Raw genomic sequence first — 21832 nt, forward strand, 5'->3', positions numbered from 1 at the left:
GAGGCAGTAATGTAACCATTACACCATCCGTACTGCCCTGTATATATAACACATGGTGGGGATAGAACCCATGACCTCAGTGCTGTGAGGCAGTAATGCTAACCATTACACCATCCGTACTGCCCCGTATATATAACACATGGTGGGTTTAGAACACATGACCTCAGTGCTGTGAGGCAGTAATGCTAACCATTACACCATCCGTACTGCCCCGTATATATAACACATGGTGGGAATGGAACCCATGACCTCAGCACTGTGAGGCAGTAATGCTAACCCTTACACCATCTCTGCTGCCCCATAGAAATCAATGGGGGATGCAGCTGCGAGCGGGACAGGAGGGATAGCAGCAGGTATCTCCTATACCCGTCTAGTTACATGCCAGCCGCACTAATATTTGTGACTAACCCCTGAAAAGGGGAAATAGCTGCAAATGTTACATGATAAAAGGGCTCCTTAGTCAGCAGACAATTAGCCGGGCAGTATGCTGCGTTTACCCTTCGCTAGCGACCACACATGCCCCCAGAACTTACACTAAGTGACCCCCTGTCCCGCTACAGAGGGCTCACAGGAGGACAAAGACAAAATGTTCTGATACACAAAATGTTCTGCAGAGAGAATTTCACCTGTCAGCAGATTCCAGCTTCATTCCCACTTCCCCTAACAGAGCGTTACCCCCTCTACAGTCACATCTGATCGTACTGGTAGGGGGATCACCATGTAGTGTAACGCAGCAGGTCACTAACACCCCCCCCCCCCCCCCCCCCCACCCCCCACTGTATCATGTACCAACGCCCTGGCTCCCTCTGTCAGCGCAGCTACTGGGCAGAGATGGGAAAACATCCTATTCCATTCAACAGAGGAAATCAGCCCAGATTTTGGGTGGGGGTTGCAGGGCAGGAAGGAAAGGGGGAAGCGGTAGGGGACAGATAGAGAGGAGAGTGGAGCACAAGTGCAGATCTGACAGCCGGGAGAGGACTGAGACTGCGGAGCGGACCAGGTAAGAGGGACTGCGACTGTGCTCATTGTGGGGAGAGAATGTGTAACCTGTATCGTACTCTGCAGCTTTACCTGCGCACTGGATGAGACGACTCCACTAGTTACATCAGAGATGACCTACTCCCCACCCACTGTTATTACATTATATATATATATGGTGCCACAAGGGGTTTGCTGCGCCGTACATATGGCACACATTAGAACAAGACAATCCTCAGCATTTGTATAGGTGGCCTGTTAGTACATATGCACTGACTGCGGAGAGATGGAGATTCCAGCAGGGCATGAGCACAGAATCGGCAGCTTTATAGGACAGGTCCCGTATTCCGCACTAGATGCGATGACGGAGCGTGACCCTCTCTGACAATGTCATACAACTGATGCACACATACCGGTCACACTGTCTGATAATAAGGGAACACATTACACAATCAATTCATTAAACGACTCGCCTAGAGGTAAATACATAGTTCCCGTGTTCTGCGTTTCCTGCCAGTTCTGTGATTATACTGTGTTACTGGCCGGATCTCATTGTGCTATACAGCAAATAATCACTTTGTAACTCTACAGAACAATGAGACGCCGTCGTTCTAGTCTGCGATGCTATGGAAGCACAGTCTGCCAGCAGGGTACACGGTCAGTGCCTAGGACAGTGGTTCCCAAACCTTTTTGAAACATGAACATTTCTCTCGGCACCCCTAGGTCAAAAGTTTCTTGTTGATAAAATTAGAAACATTAATTGACATAATTTGTTTATATTTATTTATTGACAGTTTCTTATATAGCGCACACATATTCTGTACAGTCACATCAGTCCCTGCCCCAGTGGAGCTTACAATCTATATTCCCTACTACACACACATTCTAGGTTTAGATTTTGTTGGAAGCCAATTGACACCTGCCAGTATATATTTGGATTGTGGGAGGAAACCGGAGCACCCGGAGGAAACCCACGCAAGTACGGGGAGAATATACAAACTCCGCACAGTTAGGGCCATGGTGGGAATTGAACCCATGACCTCAGTGCTGTGAGGCAGTAGCGCTAACCATTACACCGTCCGTAATGCTCCCCCCTCCATAATTCATCCTTAGGATGAGTTATGTAGTGAGGAACCAGATTTGCCTTTGTTTGCCCACGAGTTTCTGGTTTTGCCTATTGCTTTGCCCATAACAATTATGAATTTGTCCTAGACCACCAATCCAAGGCATCCCTGCAAGTGTCCCGAGGCACAAAAACGGGAAAAAAAGGTGAGCCTGCCCCAAATTGGGGAGGGATCTAGGGGGCGCTTGGTAGGAGTGGCTTCCCAGCAGGTGCTGTAAAACAGGTTAGTATAGATGAAGTGTCCCGAGGCGCCTATGTCGACATAGACAACTAAAAACCTGTCAAACGCACATCAACCTTTTTTCCATGTCAACTTTTTTGTTGCTTGTGTCGACTGCTTGACCACGTCCACCTAATGCATGCAAACCTTTTTCATGCATCGACCTTCTGCCGACCTATTAACTATCGCCCTTATGCTTGCTGCGCTCTGACCCACAGCCGCCATCAGAATAGACTGGAGACTTCGTACCGGTTACGGACCCTGTTGCTCTACCCCCATCTCATGGGTTACCGCTGTAGTGATGCGACCTGATATTGATACATCGGTCAGCCTATGCGGCGGGCAGCAGGGATCGTAGATTCTTACATTCGGGATGGTACTTCCTATTTGCAGCTAACCCCCAAATAACCGCTGTTATTAGCCGCAAATATTCAATAGTAAATGGGCCTATTGGAGAGAGATAAAGTACCAGCCCTAACTGATATTTTCCAAACACCGCCTGTTCAATGACAGTTAGGAACTGATACTAGTACTTTAGCTCTCTCCAATGTTTAGTAACTAGACCCATATGTACTAAGACTTGGAGATTAAGGGCCGCATTTATCAGGCAATATTTGCGGTTAAATCCCTGAAAACATCAGTTTTCGGGGGTTCACCGCAAGTATTTAGTATCCCCCAAATGTATTAAAGGGGGATCCCTGCTGCGATCCTCCCTGCAGCACCGCCAGCCGCATCCCCCATAGGTTTCTATGGGGGATGCGAAGCTGCCCGATGTATCATCAGGCAGCCCGGCATCGCAGCCCTGGGCTATCGCCATTGTAATGTGGCCGATTATGAAAAGGAGACACTGAGCAATATATCGCCCCCGTGTGTACGGGGCTTTAGTGATGTATATAATACTTGCACTATGGTCCTGACCATTATTGCTGAACATTGTTTTACTAGTAAGCCTGCTTGAAGCAAAAGCTTTGAAAGCTTGTCTGCTACCTTCTGTGTTTGTGCATGTGTGAGAAAGAGATGTAGTGTCACTCTCTGCCAGCAGATGGCAGTGTTTCAGAGACTCACGGACACTGGGATGACTGCATACAATGCTCTGCGCTCACCAGTGTGTTCCTGGAAGGACTGATATAATGATGCAGACACTGGACTCATGTATACAATGAATATGTCTGGTGCCTTAGCTTTGTGGTAGCGGTCGGTCATTGTCATAGGTCCGGGGGCCCTTTGTTTGTGCCAGTGTCCCCGACTTAATGACCTTTGTCTCTGGAAAGCAGACGTGCAGATGGCAGGGAGATCACAGGTCGCAGTGGCTGGGAATTCCACACATAACACAGACCTGTAAGGACACATCCTGGGAGTGAGAACAGCTGTCAGGGTAACACGAAGTGACCAGAGGAAAACACACCTGGGAAACGGGCAGAGACCTATATCCTGACATTGCCTCAGTCCCGGCTCTGAGACCTATATTCTGACATTGCCTCTGTCCCGGCTCTGAGACCTATATCCTGACATTGCCCCTGTCCCGGCTCTGAGACCTATATCCTGACATTGCCTCAGTCCCAGCTCTGAGACCTATATTCTGACATTGCCTCTGTCCCGGCTCTGAGACCTATATCCTGACATTGCCTCTGTCCCGGCTCTGAGACCTATATCCTGACATTGCCTCTGTCCCGGCTCTGAGACCTATATCCTGACATTGCCCCTGTCCCGGCTCTGAGACCTATGTCCTGACATTGCCCCTGTCCCGATTCTGAGACCTATATCCTGACATTGCCTCTGTCCCGGCTCTGAGACCTATATCCTGACATTGCCCCTGTCCCGGCTCTGAGACCTATATCCTGACATTGCCCCTGTCCCGATTCTGAGACCTATATCCTGACATTGCCTCTGTCCCGGCTCTGAGACCTATATCCTAAAAGTGCCCCTGTTCCAGCTCTTAGACCTATATCCTGACATTGCCTAAGTCCCGGCTCTGAGACCTATATCCTGACATTGCCTCTGTCCCGGCTCTAGGACCTATATCCTGACATTGCCTCTGTCCCGGCTCTGAGACCTATATCCTAACAGTGCCCCTGTCCCGGCTCTTAGACCTATATCCTGACATTGCCTAAGTCCCGGCTCTGAGACCTATATCCTGACATTGCCCCTGTCCCGATTCTGAGACCTATATCCTGACATTGCCTCTGTCCCGGCTCTGAGACCTATATCCTAACAGTGCCCCTGTTCCAGCTCTTAGACCTATATCCTGACATTGCCTAAGTCCCGGCTCTGAGACCTATATCCTGACATTGCCTCTGTCCCGGCTCTAGGACCTATATCCTGACATTGCCTCTGTCTCGGCTCTGAGACCTATATCCTGACATTGCCCCTATCCCGGCTCTGAGACCTATATCCTGACATTGCCTCTGTCCCGGCTCTGAGACCTATATCCTGACATTGCCTCTGTCCCGGCTCTGAGACCTATATCCTGACATTGCCTCTGTCCCGGCTCTGAGACCTATATCCTAACATTGACTCAGTCCCAGCTCTGAGACCTATATCCTGACATTGCCTCAGTCCCGGCTCTGAGACCTATATCCTGACATTGCCTCAGTCCCGGCTCTGAGACCTATAACCTGACATTGCCACTGTCCCGGCTCTGAGACCTATATCCTGACATTGCCCCTGTCCCGGCTCTGAGACCTATATCCTGACATTGCCTCAGTCCCGGCTCTGAGACCTATATCCTGACATTGCCCCTGTCCCGGCTCTGAGACCTATATCCTGACATTGCCCCTGTCCCGGCTCTGAGACCTATATCCTGACATTGCCTCAGTCCCAGCTCTGAGACCGATATCCTGACATTGCCTCTGTCCCGGCTCTGAGACCTATATCCTGACATTGCCTCTGTCCCGGCTCTGAGACCTATATCCTGACATTGCCCCTGTCCCGGCTCTGAGACCTATGTCCTGACATTGCCTCTGTCCCGGTTCTGAGACCTATATCCTGACATTGCCTCAGTCCCGGCTCTGAGACCTATATCCTGACATTGCCTCAGTCCCAGCTCTGAGACCTATATCCTAACAGTGCCCCTGTCCCAGCTCTGAGACCTATATCCTGACATTGCCTCAGTCCCAGCTCTGAGACCGATATCCTGACATTGCCTCTGTCCCGGCTCTAGGACCTATACCCTGACATTGCCTCTGTCCCGGCTCTAGGACCTATATCCTGACATTGCCTCTGTCCCGATTCTGAGACCTATATCCTGACATTGCCTCTGTCCTGGCTCTAGGACCTATATCCTGACATTGCCTCTGTCCCGATTCTGAGACCTATATCCTGACATTGCCTCTGTCCCGGCTCTGAGACCTATATCCTAACAGTGCCCCTGTCCCGGCTCTTAGACCTATATCCTGACATTGCCCCTGTCCCGGCTCTGAGACCTATATCCTGACATTGCCCCTGTCCCGGCTCTGAGACCTATATCCTGACATTGCCCCGTCCCAGCTCTGAGACCTATATCCTGACATTGCCCCTGTCCCGGCTCTGAGACCTATATCCTGACATTGCCCCTGTCCCGGCTCTGAGACCTATATCCTGACATTGCCCCTGTCCCGGCTCTGAGACCTATATCCTGACATTGCCCCTGTCCCGGCTCTGAGACCTATATCCTGACATTGCCCCTGTCCCGGCTCTGAGACCTATATCCTGACATTGCCTCAGTCCCGGCTCTGAGACCTATATCCTGACATTGCCTCAGTCCCGGCTCTGAGATTTATATCCCGACATTGCCACATGCTGCTTCCCAGCGTCTGTGTAAGACAATGCATCCCTTGGGAATTCCATCCTGGAGAATAAGGGATCTAGAACTGCACTTTAGGATAGTGCCGCAGGCGGCTGACAGCATCCTTCCTCTTTCATCAAGGGTCATCATGACAATTACAGAATGCATTTAGGCGCACAGTGTTCTGTATTGATTGTTTCAGGGGTCTGATGACTGAGTATATGGAACAGCTGTAGCCTGTAATTCCCAGAAGTCTCTCCCCCCCCCCCCCATACGTAGCTTACCAATCACTACTACTAATGGGTTACATATAAGCAACTATCTTACATATATAGGGGTGATTCGGGTTTGTTAGCAAATAAAACTCCTTCTTTAATGGACAAAACCATACTGCACTGCAGGTGGGGCAGATGTAATGTGTGCAGAGTGAGTTACATTTGCATGAGTTATTTTGTTTCTGTGCAGGGTAAATACTGGCTGCTTTATTTTTACACTGCAATATAGATATCAGTTAGAATGCACCTCACCCAAATGTAACTCTAACTGCACGTGTTACATCTACCCCATCTGCAGTGCAGCATGGTTTAGTCCATTAAAGAAAGAGTTTGCTTGTGCCCTTGTTAGCGATGTGGCTGACAACGTGCCGGAGCGCGCACCACCAGTGAAATAGCCGGTACACACTAGACCAGTGATGGCTAACCTTGACACTCCAGCTGTTGTTGAACTACACATCCCAGCATGCTCTGCTACAGTTTTGCTATTTGGTCATGCTAAGGGCGGGATGTATTAACATACATCGCCACCTGGCCGCCTCGATATCAGCGCATATGTACTAACATATACAGCTGGCATCGCGGTGCGGAGACAGAGCCCCCCCCCCCCCCCCCCCCCCGCGATACCTGTAATGGCGAAACCCAGCCCGCCGAATTTGCTTAAAATTGCTCGTAAACATATCATTGTCAGAAAACATGTGATTCTACCCCTCAATGATACAAGTGTTAAATATCGGTCGTAAAAGATCAATTCAATTGAATCATCGATGGGCAATGGTTAACCCTATTTAAATGTGGCTCGTTCACAAAGTGGGGACTGATGTGAATGGTCAAATAGTATGTGCTTCAAAGTATGCATGCGCTAAATAAAGTAAGTGGTAGTCACTAAATGTGCGTGCATTTGTATCAATATATATGATAGACTCCTGCTTCGAATAGGCTGAGTGATAAGAAAGGTATTTCCAAGGTATGGCAATCACACATTACCATGGAAGTCCTGAAAAGGGCCATGTTGGAAGATACATATGACACACTCCCATCCCATCATTGTCCCTACTACTACAGCGCTCACACTCGCCACCACGGGGGTTCCTGCTGCTGCTGCTATCAGCTGTCCCTTTAATCCTCGGCCCCGCCCCGCTGATAGTGGACCGGACCACTGGGAGGGGTGCTCAGAGCTGCACGCTGCTGCCAGAGCCAGCAAGCTGGAGCGTGCGGCCCCCTGTGCTGGGCGACGGCGATGGTTCCGGCCGCAGAAGTCTCTTTATGTGAATGAAAGGCCCGGGACAGGCAGCGGTGGCGCCGGCCGGAGACAGTGACACAATGTATCGGGGCACAGGACGCTGAGTGCCCGGCTGCCCGGCCTGGAGACTGCCGCCAGGGGGTGAGTATGGGGCCGGCTCCGCTGCAGTTCAGCGGTAGTGGGGGGGAGCTCTAATCAGATTGGTGATTCACATACATGTACTTGTCATACATGTACCCCACACTCATACATGTTCCTTACATGTGCAGTCATACATGTCACACATATATGTGTCTACATGTGCAGTCAGTGTCACACGTAGCTGCACATGTCTGTATGCACAGTCCTCAGCAGGCATCTGTACTTACATGGCACAGAATAGATGTGCTCAGTGGGTTACAGGAGCTTGCAATCAAGAAAGTGCATTTGCTTATTGCCTGGAGTACTCGCGGGGCCTGCCACAGCACTGGGGGTCATTCTGTACAATGCAGAGACCACGAGGTCACTGCCAGCCACCACATTACCCTCTGCTGCCTGCTTCTGCTCACCTGGCAAAGGCTGGAGAGAGGGTGGGCATTATTTAATACTATCCTTCTAAACTGAGGGGGTCATCCGACAGAGGAATGACATATATAATGTAAGGCAGTGGTGTCAATTAGAGGAAGGGCGAGTGGGTGGAGTGGGATGGGTGTTAGATGAAGGGTAAGTGGAAGAGGGAGTGGGTGGTGTGGGATGGGTGTTAGAGGAAGGGCGAGTGGGTGGTGTGGGATGGGTGTTAGAGGAAGGGCGAGTGGGTGGAGTGGGATGGGTGTTAGATGAAGGGTGAGTGGAAGAGGGAGTGGGTGGTGTGGGATGGGTGTTAGAGGAAGGGCGAGTGGGTGGTGTGGGATGGGTGTTAGAGGAAGGGTGAGTGGGTGGTGTGGGATGGGTGTTAGAGGAAGGGTGAGTGGGTGGTGTGGGATGGGTGTTAGAGGAAGGGTGAGTGGGTGGTGTGGGATGGGTGTTAGATGAAGGGCGAGTGAGTGGCGTGGGATGGGTGTTAGAGGAAGGGGGAGTGGGTGGTGTGGGATGGGTGTTAGATGAAGGGTGAGTGGGTGGTGTGGGATTAGTGTTAGATGAAGGGTGAGTGAGTGGCGTGGGATGGGTGTTAGAGGAAGGGGGAGTGGGTGGTGTGGGATGGGTGTTAGATGAAGGGTGAGTGGGTGGTGTGGGATTAGTGTTAGATGAAGGGTGAGTGAGTGATGTGGGATGGGTGTTAGAGGAAGGGTGAGTGGGTGGCGTGGGATGGGTGTTAGAGGAAGGGTGAGTGAGTGGTGTGGGATGGGTGTTAGAGGAAGGGTGAGTGGGTGGTGTGGGATGGGTGTTAGAGGAAGGGTGAGTGAGTGGTGTGGGATGGGTGTTAGAGGAAGGGTGAGTGGGTGGTGTGGGATGGGTGTTAGAGGAAGGGTGAGTGGGTGGCGTGGGATGGGTGTTAGAGGAAGGGTGAGTGAGTGGTGTGGGATGGGTGTTAGAGGAAGGGTGAGTGAGTGGCGTGGGATGGGTGTTAGATGAAGGGCGAGTGAGTGGCGTGGGATGGGTGTTAGAGGAAGGGTGAGTGGGTGGCGTGGGATGGGTGTTAGAGGAAGGGTGAGTGAGTGGTGTGGGATGGGTGTTAGAGGAAGGGTGAGTGAGTGGCGTGGGATGGGTGTTAGAGGAAGGGCGAGTGAGTGGCGTGGGATGGGTGTTAGAGGAAGGGTGAGTTGGTGGTGTGGGATGGGTGTTAGAGGAAGGGCGAGTGGGTGACAGTGGATACTGAAGAGAGGTATTGATAACAGTGGATGGAAGCGGTGAATGGCTAATATGTGAGTATAAGAAATTGGGTACCAAAGAGCGAAGGTGGGAGGTGTGTGTGTGTGGGGGGTGGGAGGTGTGTGTGGGGGGGGATAAGGTGAGCAAGGGCCTGCAGCAATGGAGAGAGTATCATCCTCTATATACATCTCATACATAGGATGAGTGTGACTGATATTTTGGAGCTAGTAAGTAGTGATCATTAGAATGAGGGCTGGTATCCGGGAGAGATGGGGGCAAGTGAGTATTGGAGAGAGGCGGTTGAGTAATGGGAGCCGGCAGGTGAGTATTGTAATGGGAGCCGGCAGGTGAGGGTTGGAATATGGGAGCAGGTGGGTGTTGGAACAAGAGCAGGCGGGTGAGGGTGGGAACGAGAGCTGACTGGTGAGGGTTGGAATGGGAGCCGGTGGGTGTTGGAATATAAGTCGGTGGGTGGGTGTTGGAATGGGAGCCGGCTGGTGGGTGTTGGAATGGGAGCCGGCTGGTGGGTGTTGGAATGGGAGCCGGCTGGTGGGTGTTGGAATGGGAGCCGGCTGGTGGGTGTTGGAATGGGAGCTGGCTGGTGGATGTTGGAATGGGAGCAGGTGGGTGTTGGAACAAGAGCAGGCGGGTGAGGGTGGGAACGAGAGCAGGCGGGTCAGGGTGGGAACGAGAGCTGACTGGTGAGGGTTGGAATGGGAGCCGGTGGGTGTTGGAATATGAGTCGGTGGTTGGGTGTTGGAATGGGAGCCGGCTGGTGGGTGTTGGAATGGGAGCCGGCTGGTGGGTGTTGGAATGGGAGCCGGCTGGTGGGTGTTGGAATGGGAGCAGGTGGGTGGGTGTTGGAACGAGAGCCGGTGGGTGAGGGCTGGAATGGGAGCAGGCGGGTGAGTACTGGAGAGGTGGGAGGTTGGCAGTGGTAATAGAGACGGGCTGATACTGGGTAGGCTATGGGAAGTCTGTATGTAATGCTGGGAGTCTGGCAATGATACTGGGACAGAGTAGATGGCAGATGAAAGAACATAAAAGCCTCTGTGATAATTGGAAAGCGAGAGGGGGTGGGGGAGGGTCGCACATGACATCCGGCAACACTATGGAGTTGCTTATTATATATCATTTCCTATAAACACTGGGCTGACCGTAGCAATACCAATGGTCTAGTGCTGACCCCATTACTAGTACAGTACCCATGTGTCTGCCTGCACCGCACAATCCCTGTATAGTACATAGCAGGGAGATGGGGGAGTGCTCTCTGTATAGTACGCAGGTGGGGAGCAGTCTCTGTATAATACAGGGATGGGGGAACAGCCTCTGTATAATACACAGCAGGGAGAAGGGGGGAGTGGTCTCTGTATAGTACATGAATGAGGATCGGTCTCTGTATAATACAGGGATGGGGGGGCAGTCTCTGTATAATACACGGCAGGGAGAATGGGGGAGCGGTCTCTGTATAGTACATGGATGGGAAACTGTCTCTGTATAGTACATGGATGAGGAGCGGTCTCTGTATAATACAGGGATGGGGGGGGCAGTATAATACATGTATGTATAATACACGGCAGGGAGATGTATAATACAGGGATGTATAATACACGGCAGGGAGAATGGGGTAGTGGTCTCTGTATAGTACACGGATGGGGAGCAGTCTCTGTATAATACACAGCAGGGAGAATGGTGGAGCAGTCTCTGTATAGTACATGGCAGGGAGAATGGGCTGAGTGGTCTCTGTATAGTACATGGCAGGGAGAATGGGCTGAGTGGTCTCTGTATAGTACACGGATGGGGAGCAGTCTCTGTATAATACAGGGATGGGGGGGCAGTCTCTGTATAATACACGGCAGGGAGAATGGTGGAGCTGTCTCTGTATAATACAGGGGTGGGGGGGCAGTCTCTGTATAATACACGGCAGGGAGAATGGGGCAGTGGTCTCTATAGTACAGGGATGGGGAGCAGTCTCTGCAGAATCTCAGACAGGGTGGAGGAAGAGCAAGGTGCCTGGAGTCTAGACTTAATAGCACAAACAAAGGACGTGCAAGACAAAGAGACATCAGGAGGACAAGAGACTTGACCGCAGGGGGAGGTAATAAAGGAGAGAGCGGGGGATGGCAGATAACGCCTCCATGTCAGTAAGCAGGGCCTCTGTCAGGAAATCCCATTATTTCCACAAAGAGTAATGAATGCCTGCTGGGGATGTATCCAGTGGCTCCCGGTCAGTGATAAGTTACATTAATGACAGGACACAAGCTTCCTTTATGGAAAGTAACATTGGTGATCCTGGGCCTATTTCTATTGGCAGTCATGAGGCGCGTGAAGCATTTTATAGGGAAATGACTATTTCTGCAGAGAAAGTAACTGCATATGGAAAAAGAAAACCTAGCAGTATATGGAGACAGAAACAGAGGGAGGTCTGCTGTAAATCACTGATGACATATACAGGATCCAGCAGAAGCCGTGCTAGTGACACCTGCTGGCCACCAGGGCTGCTACAGTACACAGGGCCCAACTGCTTCTGCTATGGATAACACGAGGGCAGTGGTTCCGAAATGTCTTTGAATCATGGTGCCCTAGAGCAGGCATATCCAAACTGCGGCCGGCCAGATGTTGTGAAACTACAAGTCCCATCATGCCTTGCCACAGTTTTGCTATTCGAGAATGCTAAAATTGTGGCAAGGCATGCTGGGATTTGTAGTTTTACAACAGCTGGAGGACCACAGTTTGGACATGCCTGCCCTACAGTATCAACATTTTTTCACGACACCTCCAGGCTCAACAGTTTCTAATGAGAAATGTAGAAAAAAATATTACATTTATTACTTTATAGGTCATACTGAGATTCCGTTATGTGGGTGAGGGACACGATTGGCTGCCACCATCTCATGATTTGCCCTATTAATAAACCATAAATGGTTTGAATTGGTCCTGGAGCACCAATCCAAGGCACACCTGCAGTGTCCCTGGGCACCCCATGGTGGGAAGCTTTGCACTACGGATCAGTCATGCTGTTGCCAGGGATTTAAGAGTCGATTACGATAAATTGTGTCTAAATAACATTTTACAGATGTAATCAGAATTAAAAAATCTTTTAAACTATTATTAACATTTTTTTTTCTTAAATCCTAAAGACCTGTATATCTCAAAGACTAGAGCCAACTGGAATTAATCAAAACCGAGACTTAAATTCCTGGCAACCGATTGACTAACTGTCCCCTAGTGTTATACAGAGGTAGCACTTCCTTCTTTATACCATGTGACCTGAGAGGAGCTCTCTCTATGGAGGGGCTGTGTATTAGGATGTTGGGAAAGCACGTGCTTATAGAGAGGTCTCTGTGTGTCTTCATGCTGCAGTTCTGTAGTTGTACAATATAAGCGTGTACACACTATTCCCCAGACCAGTGGCAGATGGGTGCATGCTGGAACTTCTTGTACTACAGCAGCCAAAGAGCATGGTTGTGGTATGTGACACAATAGGCCGCAGTCTGATCATTGTGATTGCCCTGCTCTGTGGTATAGTGGGCTGTATCCCAGTCACACTCCTTGGTACAGTGGGCTGTATGTAGATGTCACATCTTGTACGTATATAATGTGTGCACATGTGTAAAGTAGAGCTACTAACACACACCACATCCCGCTTCTCTGTCTCCGCAGGTCTGTGCGCTGCCAGCCCCGTCTCTCAGAATGCCTGCCCATATTACCTTCCCTTACCTCCTGTGGTGTCTCCTCCTAGCTGTGGCTGATGACCAGTCACCCAGCACCATGATGGACAAACCCACGGTTCGGCCCGTGTTCAGCACTCGGCCGTTCATGGTGGCATGGAATGCGCCCACGCAGGATTGTCCGCCTCGATTCGAAGTGCCTTATGACTTAACTCTCTTTGACCTCAATGCGACACCCAATCAGGGTTTTGTGAACCAGAGCCTTACAATCTTCTACAAAGAGCGCCTCGGGTTTTACCCTTATTACGATGACCGAAATGTTTCCATCAACGGCGGCGTACCGCAAAACGCCAGTCTCCGGTCTCACCTGAACAATCTGCAGGAAGATATTTCCAAGTATATACGTGTCTTCGATAAAGATGGGCTGGCCGTCATCGACTGGGAAGAATGGCGCCCTACATGGATGAGGAACTGGAAAAGCAAAGATGTGTACAGACAGGCGTCGCGCCAGTTAGTCTCCTCACGCCACCCGGACTGGACAACCGATAACATCGGAAAACAAGCGCAGTACGAGTTTGAAAGCGCTGCCAGAGACTTCATGGAGAAAACCTTGCACTACGCCCGGAACTACGCGCCGCGCCAAATGTGGGGATATTACCTTTTCCCGGACTGCTACAATCATGACTATCTGACAAACTGGGACAGCTATACCGGGAGGTGTCCGGATGTAGAGATTACCCGAAACGACCGGTTATCCTGGCTGTGGGAGGAAAGCACCGCACTTTACCCATCCATCTACCTGGACCCTTCCCTGAAATCCTCCGCAAATGGGCGCAAGTTTGTGCACTACCGGGTGAAAGAAGCCATGAGAATCGCGTACAAGCATCACAGAGACTACTCCGTCCCCGTCTTTGTATACACACGCCCTACCTACATAAAGAATATGGATCTTCTCTCTGAGGTAAGCAGTCTGGTGATGCACTAAGGGGGGGATTCAGGTTGGACTGCAAAAGCAAACTCCTTCTCTAATGGACAAAACCATGCTGCACTGCAGGTGGGGCAGATGTAACAGGTGCAGAGAGAGTTACATTTGGAGAGTTATTTTGTTTCTGTGCAGAGTAAAGACTGGGGTAACACCATCTTATATTGTGGCTGTATAATGTTCTTCATCTCTGGACCTAAAGCTGTTGTGAGAGACCCAACCCTTGTCAGGAATCCAGCAGCTCGCCACCCACAAAACGTGGGCCCAAATGTTATGATGGAATGAATCAAATGAGATTTTCTGTATGTCAAATAGGAGCGAAGCCTGCAGTCTTTCTGTTTAACCCCCTGCACACGCAGCATCTGTGTATTATTATAATGTGCCCTTCCTAGTGTGCTACAGTGCAGGCAGAGGCTGATATGCATTATACCACGGCTCCCTCCCGGTGTAACCCAGGCACATATACCACTGCTCCCTCCCGGTGTAACCCAGGTACATATACTACTGCTCTCTCCCGCTGTAACCCAGGTACATATACTACTGCTCTCTCCTGCTGTAACCCAGGCACATATACTACTGCTCTCTCCCAGTGTAACCCAGGCACATATACCACTGCTCCCTCCCGGTGTAACCCAGGTACATATACTACTGCTCTCTCCCGCTGTAACCCAGGTACATATACTACTGCTCTCTCCCGCTGTAACCCAGGCACATATACTACCGCTCTCTCCCGGTGTAACCCAGGCACATATACTACCGCTCTCTCCCGGTGTAACCCAGGCACATATACTACTGCTCTCTCCCGGTGTAACCCAGGCACATATACTACTGCTCCCTCCTGCTGTAACCCAGGTACATATACTACTGCTCTCTCCCGGTGTAACCCAGGCACATATACTACTGCTCCCTCCTGCTGTAACCCAGGCACATATACTACTGCTCCCTCCCGGTGTAACCCAGGCACATATACTACTGCTCTCTCCTGCTGTAACCCAGGCACATATACTACTGCTCCTGCTGTAACCCAGGCACATATACTACTGCTCCCTCCCGGTGTAACCCAGGCACATATACTACTGCTCTCTCCTGCTGTAACCCAGGTACATATACTACTGCTCTCTCCCGGTGTAACCCAGGCACATATACTACTGCTCCCTCCTGCTGTAACCCAGGCACATATACTACTGCTCCCTCCCGGTGTAACCCAGGCACATATACTACTGCTCTCTCCTGCTGTAACCCAGGTACATATACTACTGCTCTCTCCCGGTGTAACCCAGGCACATATACTACTGCTCCCTCCCGGTGTAACCCAGGCACATATACTACTGCTCTCTCCTGCTGTAACCCAGGCACATATACTACTGCTCCTGCTGTAACCCAGGCACATATACTACTGCTCCCTCCCGGTGTAACCCAGGCACATATACTACTGCTCTCTCCTGCTGTAACCCAGGTACATATACTACTGCTCTCTCCCGGTGTAACCCAGGCACATATACTACTGCTCTCTCCCGCTGTAACCCAGGCACATATACCACTGCTCTCTCCCGGTGTAACCCAGGCACATATGCTACTGCTCTCTCCCGATTTAACCCAGGCACATATGCTACTGCTCTCTCATGCTGTAACCCAGGTACATATACTACTGCTCTCTCCCGGTGTAACCCAGGCACATATACTACTGCTCTCTCCCGGTGTAACCCAGGCACATATACTACTGCTCTCTCCTGCTGTAACCCAGGCACATATACTACTGCTCTCTCCCGGTGTAACCCAGGCACATATACTACTGCTCCCTCCCGGTGTAACCCAGGCACATATACTACTGCTCCCTCCCGCTGTAACCCAGGCACATATACTACTGCTCCCTCCCGCTGTAACCCAGGCACATATACTACTGCTCTCTCCCGCTGTAACCTAGGCACATATACTACTGCTCTCTCCCGCTGTAACCTAGGCACATATACTACTGCTCTCTCCCGCTGTAACCCAGGCACATATACTACTGCTCTCTCCCGCTGTAACCCAGGCACATATACTACTGCTCTCTCCTGCTGTAACCCAGGCACATATACTACTGCTCCCTCCCGCTGTAACCCAGGCACATATACTACTGTTCCCTCCCGCTGTAACCCAGGCACATATACTACTGCTCCCTCCCGCTGTAACCCAGGCACATATACTACTGCTCTCTCCTGCTGTATCCCAGGCACATATACTACTGCTCTCTCCCGGTGTAACCCAGGCACATATACTACTGCTCTCTCCCGATGTAACCCAGGCACATATACTACTGCTCTCTCCCGGTGTAATACAGGCACATATACTACTGCTCTCTCCCGGTGTAACCCAGGCACATATACTACTGCTCTCTCCCGGTGTAACCCAGGCACATATACTACTGCTCTCTCCCGGTGTAACCCAGGCACATATACTACTGCTCTTTCCCGGTGTAACCCAGGCAAATATACTACAGCTCTCCCGGTGTTTTTCCTGGTGTAAACATGGCACATGTAATATTTTGGGGACTGTAACAGTGTTCTTAATTCACTTTGTTGCTCAGTTAAGTCAGTATTTCCATATGAATCCGAGGCTGTTTATTGGCTCGGTATGCGGCCTACCTGCCTCCGCAGCCTATAGGTAACCAGGTGTAGGTCTGTAGATGTATTATAAATAAACCACTTTTTTCTGTTTCTAGTTGGATTTAATCTCGACCATCGGAGAAAGTGCTGCACAGGGGGCTGCAGGTGCAATATTCTGGGGGGATGCAGAATACTCTAGAAACAGGGTAAGTGTCCTTAAAACCTTTATCAGTTATCGTAATCTAGTTCCAATGCATGGTTAATTTACCCGTCCTCTCCCTCCTCCTGTACTTACGTGCTTATTGCTCTAGGTCTCTGCTCCCCCTTTTCTCTCTCCTGTGCTGCTTGTCATAGGTCACTGCTCCCCCTCCACTCTCCTGTGCTGCTTGTCCTAGGTCACTGCTCCCCCTCCTCTCTCCTGTGCTGCTTGTCCTAGGTCACTGCTCCCATCCTCTCTCCTGTGCTGCTTGTCCTAGGTCACTGCTCCCCTCCTCTCCTGTGCTGCTTGTCCTTGGTCACTGCTCCTCCTCCTCTCCTGTGCTGCTTGTCCTAGAACACTGCTCCCCCTCCTCTCCTGTGCTGCTTGTCCTAGAACACTGCTCCCCCTCCTCTCTCCTGTGCTCATTGCTCAAGGTCACTGCTCACCCTCCTCTCTCCTGTGCTTATTGCTCTAGGTCACTGCTCCCCCTCCTCTCTACTGTGCTGCTTGTCCTAGGTCACTGATCCCCCCTCCTCTCTCTTGTGCTGCTTGTCCTAGGTCACTGCTCCCCCTCCTCTCTCTTGTGCTGCTTGTCCTAGGTCACTGCTCCCCCTCCTCTCTCCTGTGCTGCTTGCCCTAGGTCGCTGCTCCTCTCCTCTCTCCTGTGCTGCTTGTCCTAGGACGCCGCACCAGTGACCTATACAGAACCGGGCACAGTATCTATAGAGGCAGCACCAGTAACCTATACAGAACTGGGCACAGTATCTAGATGAGGGCGCACCAGTGACCTGTAGAGAACTGGGCATAGTATCTAGATTTGGTTGACAAGTTAATATTGGTTACATTGTTGCTAATGCGATTGTTCACTCCCTAGGACACCTGTGAAAAGATCAAGAATTACATGGATGACGACCTGGGTCGCTACATTGTGAATGTGACGACGGCCGCGCAGCTCTGCAGCCAGACGCTCTGCAGCGGGAACGGCCGGTGCTTGCGTCAGATAAACAACACTGATGCCTTCTTACACCTCAACCCAGCCAACTTCCGAATTTTCCGTCGCCCTTTAGCGTCCGTCACAGGCCTCCCTCTGTGGGCGGAGGGGCGACTATCCACAGAGGACATTCAGCTTCTACGGGCGCAGTTCCGCTGTCAGTGTTACGTCAACTGGTATGGAGATAGCTGCGGAAAAGAGAGCATGCCCAGAAACGGTGCGGCCGGGCCCCTCGGGGGCCACATAGTGTTTTGGGCCCTGTTAGCTTTCCTCTGGATACTGCTATAAGAGCCATGATCAATAGCTTTTTATTGCTGTTTAGTTCTAGACACTACAAGGAACTCTGGATAATGGGACCCTAAGCAAGGGAACCGTCAGCACGAAACGGACGTTATTTATTTCAGATGTACTCCCCATCCCCAAGGGATGGTCCTATATATTCCTACCTCTAGGACATGCCGCAGAGGATGTGTCGGCACCTCCGACTGTCTCTTCCGATGGGTCTAATAATTGGGGGATCTGCCATGCTGGTAAGCGATGCAGACCCCTCCCGACAGCACAATGGGTAGTTGCAGTCAGGCACTCGGGGACCGTACACCCCCCAGTCGCCCACCACCAGTGCCTGGGTCCATTCTTTACAGGACCTCTACTTTTATAGCGTTATAAGTACTTTGCACTGTGCCTTGGTTTATTATATTCACCGTGTACTTCTGAGGTGATCGTGCCCTCTGACCCAGGGGTCATTGTATGAATAAGGGGGGGGGGGGGGGTGATGCACCCCAAATCTGGAGCTGGTCATCCAGACCCTTTCCTATCATTTCCACCCATGCCTTGCTCTGCCAGACCAGCAATAATAAAGACGAGGACAAGAGACCTTAACCATTAAAATGCTGTAACAACTTTGGGAGTCGTTTTGTGTCATTACTGGGATTTAGCTTTATTGTCTATAAGTAGGCACAATGCAATGTCTGTACTGTGACTTACACAGGCGTCTACCTTCACGTGACGGATTGGTTGTCTGCATAGCGAGATCCTTCTGTGCATTCCAGCTGTGTCTTCCTATCATTAGGCCGATCTGTGTGTGTTACAATCGGCATAGCGAGATCTCTCTGTGCATTCCAGCTGTGTCTTCCTATCATTAGGCCGATCTGTGTGTGTTACAATCTGCATAGCGAGATCCTTCTGTGAATTCCAGCTGTGTCTTCCTATCATTAGGCTGATCTGTGTGTCTTACAAGCTGCATAGTGAGATCCCTCTGTGCATTCCAGCTGTGTCTTCCTATCATTAGGCTGACCTGTGTGTCTTACAAGCTGCATAGTGAGATCCCTCTGTGCATTCCAGCTGTGTCTTCCTATCATTAGGCTGATCTGTTTGTGTTACTGTCTGCTTAGCTGGATCCTTCTGTGCATTCCAGCTGTGTCTTCCTATCATTAGGCTGATCTGTTTGTGTTACTGTCTGCTTAGCAAGATCCTTCTGTGCATTCCAGCTGTGTCTTCCTATCATTAGGCCGATCTGGTTGTGTTACTGTCTGCTTAGCAGGATCCTTATGTGCATTCCAGCTGTGTCTTCCTATCATTAGGCTGATCTGTTTGTGTTACTGTCTGCTTAGCAAGATCCTTCTATGCATTCCAGCTGTGTCTTCCTATCATTAGGCTGATCTGTTTGTGTTACTGTCTGCATAGCTGGATCCTTCTGTGCATTCCAGCTGTGTCTTCCTATCATTAGGCCGATCTGTGTGTGTTACAATCCTGCAAAACCTCATAGACCCAGGAACTTACAGTATCCCAGATCCATGTTTTCATGCAACAAAATGGTCTTGGAATTGAATTGCCACATTTCAAAACACACTTCTTTGGGGCACAATACAAGCATTCTGCATGTTGCGTGCCCTGGGATCCTGTGTATCCTATTAATGGTGTATTTACCACATGTGAGGAAGTCTCTTTTCTTGTGTGTTGCAGTTCAGCATTTCCTCTGTAGATGATTATTTAGCTGAGGGTCAACCTAAAAGCAGAGAAAAGTTTTTTTGTATTTTTTATTTTCAGTTGTATCTTTTTTTTTTTTTTATTATTATTTCTTAAGACAGATAGTGATTAGTTCTGTTTGTTGGGTTCCGTAGTGTGCGTTAGTCTTCCAGGGCTGAGAATGATGCCAGTTTGTAGCATATCCAGAAGGTGGACTCATGCCTTATTAAAACACTATACTTTTGCCGCAAAAGAGAGTCCAATCCATGGTTGTTTATCACTCTCCATGTTATCACTTTTGAAGCTCAGTTTATCTGGCCCATAGGGTGAAGGGGTGGTACTTTGTAAGACCTCAACGTCCCACTGGGTGTGTCCTCTGGATTTTGTTCAGTGAAAGTTGGCAGAATGATGTGGGACATTTAGAGTAACCATCTTATAGGGAAGGTATGTGTGGCCTATCACTCTGCCATGTTCCAGACACATTCCAATTGTGTGATAACACAGTGAGACAATTACATGGGAGGAGGCGGAGCTCCTGATTCTAAGACATCCCACAGGGCAGAGAAGATCACATGCACATGAGGTAATATTACGGTGGCGCGCCACGTTCTCCAGGCTGCAGCCTGTATGTGCTCTAGTGATACGCTCTGGTCTCGGATCCTCATTCACATACAGAAAATGATGCACAGAACATACATCAAACCACAGAAGCCGATGACTGTTAGGAGCTGATTGGCGGATACCTTATTCCTCTCCAAGGCTTAGTACATAGACTCCAAGTGACTGCGTTCCCCACCTATGTTGTATTATATGTTATTACAGCGCAGTGGAATATAACCAGCCCGTCTGATCCTGGCACTCTCAGATAACACTCTGACCTGTACCTCGGACCTGATTCTCACTGGGCCCATTGTATGTCAGTGAGATCTGTGGTTTCTCATTTTAAAAATAAACCTTTTCCTAGTAAGAGGCTATTTATACAGCAGCGATGGCTGTTCCAGCTCCCACGTCTCCCGGTGAGTCACAGGAAGCATCAGATTGCCGGTAACTAGGGGAACGATCTGTACCACAGAAGTAATGTCACTATATCGATTGCTGCTCCGAGACCAACCCAAATTGGAAATATACACTGCTCAATAAAATAAAGGGGACACTTAAACAACACAATGTAACTCCAAGTCAATCACACTTCTGTGACATCACACTGGCCACTTAGGAAGCAACACTGATTGACAATCAATTTCACATGATGTTGCGCAAATGGAATAGACAACAGGTGGAAATTATAGGCCATTAGTAAGACACCCCCAATAAAGGAGTTCTGCAGGTGGTGACCACAGACCACATCTCAGCTCCGATGCTTTCTGGCTGATGTTTTGGTCACTTCTGAAAGCTGGCGGTGCTTTCACTCTAGTGGTAGCATGAGACGGAGTCTACAACCCACACAAGTGGCTCAGGTAGTGCAGCTCATCCAGGATGGCACATCAATGCGAGCTGTGGCAAGAAGGCGCCTATTGAATTATTGTGATTGATCTTTACCTTGACTTAACATTTATTACCCCTAGATATAAATCACTCGGACACGTTAACCTGAAATAACCACACAGACAACCACTGCATAAGTTTAAAAGGTCAACAGTATTTATTGTTGGTATGACCCTATTGAAAGGGATGGCCAGGAGAGCGCTTGGAGACCAGCTAAGTCACCAACGTTAACAATGGCGGCGACTACAACGCCCCAACTTGTAACCAGGGCAATGAACCGCTCCCATTGAATTCAAGGCACAGCCCGCACTGTGATGGTCTTACCGCCCCTCCTATTGTATGGTGAGGACAGTTCAAGGAAGTGGCCATCGTCCCCCCTCGGGGGCAGGACTCACCAGCCGTCCTGGTAGAGGGTGGCAATACCGCACAGTGACCTCCTGTACCTCAAGCTTGACCGCTGATCTAGAGCGCCCTCCCGCCACAGCAAGGTTCAAAATTACCACTAAAGGTAATTACTGCAGAACCGCTGCCCGCCAACCCTAACAATAGATCTATGCTAAACCAAAT

General features: G+C 50.1%; 1 protein-coding gene across 2 annotated transcripts; it reads left to right on the forward strand.

Moving 5' to 3' along the window:
* Positions 1-848: 848 nt before the first annotated feature.
* HYAL2 (hyaluronidase 2) lies at positions 849-18718 on the forward strand. 2 transcript variants are annotated; one of them, XM_083155825.1, is made up of 4 exons: positions 849-1000; positions 13051-14019; positions 16742-16831; positions 17699-18718. In XM_083155825.1, exons 2-4 carry the CDS (start codon positions 13081-13083, stop codon positions 18101-18103), a joined length of 1434 nt encoding a protein of 477 aa, XP_083011951.1. In that variant the 5' UTR covers positions 849-1000; positions 13051-13080; the 3' UTR covers positions 18104-18718. The 2 variants fall into 2 exon arrangements, with proteins under 2 accessions (XP_083011951.1, XP_083011950.1); XM_083155824.1 differs by lacking the exon at positions 849-1000 and adding an exon at positions 7582-7740.
* Positions 18719-21832: the final 3114 nt, after the last annotated feature.

Source organism: Crinia signifera, chromosome 8 (genome assembly GCF_055691185.1).
Source record: "Crinia signifera chromosome 8, ASM5569118v1, whole genome shotgun sequence".
In the NCBI taxonomy this organism is placed as follows: Eukaryota; Metazoa; Chordata; class Amphibia; order Anura; family Myobatrachidae; genus Crinia; species Crinia signifera.

Bases quoted from the DNA above. Each gene is read 5' to 3' on its own strand.
- HYAL2 (XM_083155825.1), top strand. From the start codon at position 13,081: ATGCCTGCCCATATTACCTTCCCTTACCTCCTGTGGTGTCTCCTCCTA. The intron at 14,020-16,741 runs GTAAGCAGTCTG...TTCTGTTTCTAG, and splicing joins ATATGGATCTTCTCTCTGAG to TTGGATTTAATCTCGACCAT. The intron at 16,832-17,698 runs GTAAGTGTCCTT...TTCACTCCCTAG, and splicing joins CAGAATACTCTAGAAACAGG to GACACCTGTGAAAAGATCAA.